The sequence below is a fragment of the Equus przewalskii genome, chromosome 22 (genome assembly GCF_037783145.1).
Source record: "Equus przewalskii isolate Varuska chromosome 22, EquPr2, whole genome shotgun sequence".
In the NCBI taxonomy this organism is placed as follows: domain Eukaryota; kingdom Metazoa; phylum Chordata; class Mammalia; order Perissodactyla; family Equidae; genus Equus; species Equus przewalskii.
The window spans coordinates 27,064,722-27,068,569 of NC_091852.1; the positions used below are offsets into that span (position 1 = coordinate 27,064,722).

The 3,848-nt window shown below is 42.2% G+C and overlaps 1 protein-coding gene across 1 annotated transcript; it reads right to left on the minus strand.

The window, feature by feature from the left end:
* Positions 1-741: 741 nt before the first annotated feature.
* Positions 742-3,818, minus strand: DMAC1 (distal membrane arm assembly component 1). Its single transcript, XM_070590882.1, has 2 exons — positions 3,464-3,818; positions 742-2,384 (listed from the first exon to the last, which is right to left on the minus strand). Exons 1-2 carry the CDS (start codon positions 3,735-3,737, stop codon positions 2,320-2,322), a joined length of 339 nt encoding a protein of 112 aa, XP_070446983.1. The 5' UTR covers positions 3,738-3,818; the 3' UTR covers positions 742-2,319.
* Positions 3,819-3,848: the final 30 nt, after the last annotated feature.

The following is a 3,848-nucleotide window of genomic DNA, read 5'->3' on the forward strand; positions in this document are numbered from 1 at the left end:
ATATATGGGACCTTTAATATGTTCAGACATATTGTTAGCTAGTCACAAGATTCCAGACCAGTCAATGCAATACACAAAAGGAAAAAGAGAGGGTGTAATGATTTCTTGATCATCTTGAGATACCCAAGTTTATGCTCACTATGTAAAAGTTGAGCTAATAGGTATCCCGGACACCATGAAAAACATCAGTGTTCAAATGTATGCTCACATTTTGGTTTGTTTCAAGGAAAACTGTAAGTGCATTTTAAATTACCCACTTTTGTACATTCTTCTTTCCTTCTTTGCTAATTATGAGCCTTTATAAACACTCATTTGCATATGGTAGAGATTCTAAAGCCCATAAATCACATTTAAGCTGGTGTTCTTACATTACTGAGTAATAATTCATTGATTCTTGAGCTTGTTTATCCTGTTCACCCCACTTCATCCCCCCAAAAGGGAAGACAATAAGGGCACTAAGTGTACGTCTTGAATCGCAGGACTAAGAGGATGTCTTTCTCCTCTGAAGATCAGACTCATCTCTAAAACAAATATCTCTAACTTAGCACTGGCAGAAATCAAAGCAAAGTTTGGAATACAGTTCAAAAGAAAAAAACAACGTGTAAGTAACCTATTTTGGGGGGGGCGGGGCGAGGGGGTTATTCCTGCTTAACTACCTACAGACTTGATAGAAAAATACTCTGCTCACACCTAGCTACATGGCCCCAAGTTGGGAAGAACCAAACATACTTTGGCACTGTATCTGGTGAACAGGCAAGTTTATTTGGAAAAAGCTCTCATTTGCTTACAGATTCATAGTAGAACAAAATCTGAGAAAGATGTTAAAATAGTATAACACTTAAAGTTCAAGAGTTACTCTACTTACTCAGTAAGTCAAGCCAAGACCAACAAGTTAGTCCTACGAACTTTTGGTTTAACCTAAGAAAATGTTCAGACTCCAGCCAACTATCAATAGAATGGCTTGCCTTTTAAAGTAGGAAGTAACTTATCTTCATTGATATTTTAAGGGATCTGTGATCACGCATCACGGGCCCTCAACGAGGCACCTTGCTTTGGATCCTCCATGGTCCCTTCCAATTTCAAACTTCTATATTCGTTAACATTATATAACTGAATTGTACATTTCACATAAATAATACCTTGTTGTCTACTTTACGTTGAAATGTCTTCCTTCTCAATTGCATAGATATATAAATATACATCACTACCCATCCCAGGAACTCTAGTGTAGACAATGCAAATCTTACTTGTTATTTGTAAGGCTTAACAGACTTAGGCACTTCTACTTAATACTAGAAAAAGTAACAGTCCTAAAGGTGCCTGCTGAACATATCATTCAAAATTCACACAGTGATTGGCAGCTGAATTTCAGAGTATCTTTCTGCTCTTAAAAACAGCTACATATAACTTTATAGAGAAGCCATGGTGTATCAGAAAGAAAAAAGAACTGGAAGGAAGTACAGATTTCTCTTAGAAATGAACTAATTTTAAGTTCTTATCTTAAAAACATCTTCATCATAGACAAATTTCCAGTGCTTGTGGAAAAAGAACCAACTTTTTTAATTACAAAAGGTTGTAAATTTCTCCCAAATATTTTGGCACTTAAATTTTTTCTTGTACGCTGATTTTCATGATTATCTAATTGTTTCATAAAGGTAATTCTTGCCTCTTTGGAACCATCCTAGTTCTGAAAGACTGGAACAAGCACAACTCAGCAAGAACAAGTCCCAGCTCCATCACTGACCCTTTGAATGACCCTGGGCAAATCACTAGGCCTCTTTTTTAAGGTTCACTTACCACAAATAAAATAACCACCTCCAAGTAGCTGTGAAACTCTCAGAAGGCGATGGATTTGACAACGCCTTGGGAAGTATGAGCAGTACACCAAGTTTTATGTAGTCCTGCATATCGCATGATGCCTATCCAGGGTTAGGTTGATAATAGGTGTCGATCTAATCACAGGAGAAGTAAAAAGAACTATTTAAAACAACAGTTTAGTTCATTTTCCCACTTGGTTTATCATTTCTTCTGGTTTTTCGTGTTTGGTTTTTTTTAATTATATCCTCCTACCCCACATAAGACACAGAACCTGCTTTGTTCTCTGAGGGATTTATTGATCCCTGTGGAGCCTGAGAAGACAGCTACAAACCCTCATGGCCAAAGAATGACAACTCATGTTTGTCTTTTCAATCTTGTAGGATCCACAGCACTGAAGTCTATCAACGTCGATATATCTGTCCAGAATGTCCATAAGCCCCATGCTTGCTCTGTGTGTCACGCGGACAGGGACAGACGATGACAAATTCACTGGTGGTACTTTCAAGCAGCACGGATAGCCTTCCCCTTGGGGTCTGACAGGATGATCACACCCCAACAAGCAATGCCTAGGAAAAAAAACAACAGTACCTTGCATGTACGTTGCACTTTAGTTTACCGGGTGCTTTGGTATATGCCATCTCATTTAACCCTCACAACTCTCCTAGAAGATACATTACCAATAAAGTCAGGCTACACAATGAAGTTGGTACGATGGACAGAATATCCCAAGGGTGGTCCCATAAGCTTAGTACCACATAGCTTAACTGTTTAGTAGGCTATCTCACCTAGGTTTGTCTAAGTACATCTTATGGTGTTCATACAATGACAAAATCACCTAACAGTGCATTTCTCGGATGGTATCCCCACTGTTAAGCAACCCATGACCTATATCTATAGAAGAGTGAAGCTCAGAAGCTGTGACCTGTATCTGTACAAGCTGTGAAGTTCAGAAAAAGGAAAAAAAAAAGTGGAGGAAAAAGAATCCTATTACCTTCCCAAGCAAGAAAGGGACTTAAAGGGAAGTGATGTGGGCAATCTAATTAAGAAGATAAGAGACCTAAAACTTAAAACTCTATTCACTCAGTTGATCTGAAGAGCTAAAGGAATGACTACATTTTACTGGAAGATATCTTGACACTCCCTCACCACCGTTACAGATAAGGGTGTGGGCCACACTACCCAGTGGTACACCTAGCATGTGGGCTTTGAACCCACATCTACCATCTGACTTCAAAGGACAGCTTCTTAAACCAACGTTAAGCGCCCTCCCGCAGGCTTTCTCCAGGATCTGGAGAAAAAGCATGGGCTTTGGTGCCAGATAAACCTGAGATAAAAAGCCAGCTGTGTCACACTCGGTGTCGGACCTTGAACACGAATACTTCTTACTTCTATGCCTTAGTTTGTTCAGCAGTAAAATGATACTACTATAATCATACCTATAACTAACAGCTACTGGTAAAATTTAAAAGACTGAGGCTAATAAAGGTTCTCAAGAAACAGTGCGAGATTTTTAAAAGAGAAAGCGTCCCAACCTCCTCTCCCCGCCCCTGCATCTCGTTTGGGGTGCCTCCCGCCACGTGACCAACCAGAGCGCCCCGCTTCCCCCTCTGCCCCCGCCGCCCAAGGACTGTGCCCCAACTCTCACTGATGCCGATGACCATCTGCGTGATAGTCCCTGGACCCGGGGGGTATCCCAGCTTCATGGGCTTCCGCGCCACCCAGTACACATACCCGCCCGCCCCTATCAGCCCCGACCCGGAGAGTACGCGACAGCTCCAGCAATTATTAAATACGGGGGCTTGTTCTGGAGAAGTCGGCGCTCCGGGTGCAGCGAGGGGCGCGGGCTCGGCGGGGGAGGAGACCTCGGGAGGTGCAGCGACCTTGACCGGCTCAAAAAGCTTAGACCCGAAAGAACCCATGTTCGGGAACTCGGCTTCCCCCGTAAGAGTTTTGGGATTGAGCTGACGTAAAACACGCGGCAGGAAAGCAGAGCGCCGGCGCACTGCGCCGGAAGCAGCCTAAGGGCCGCT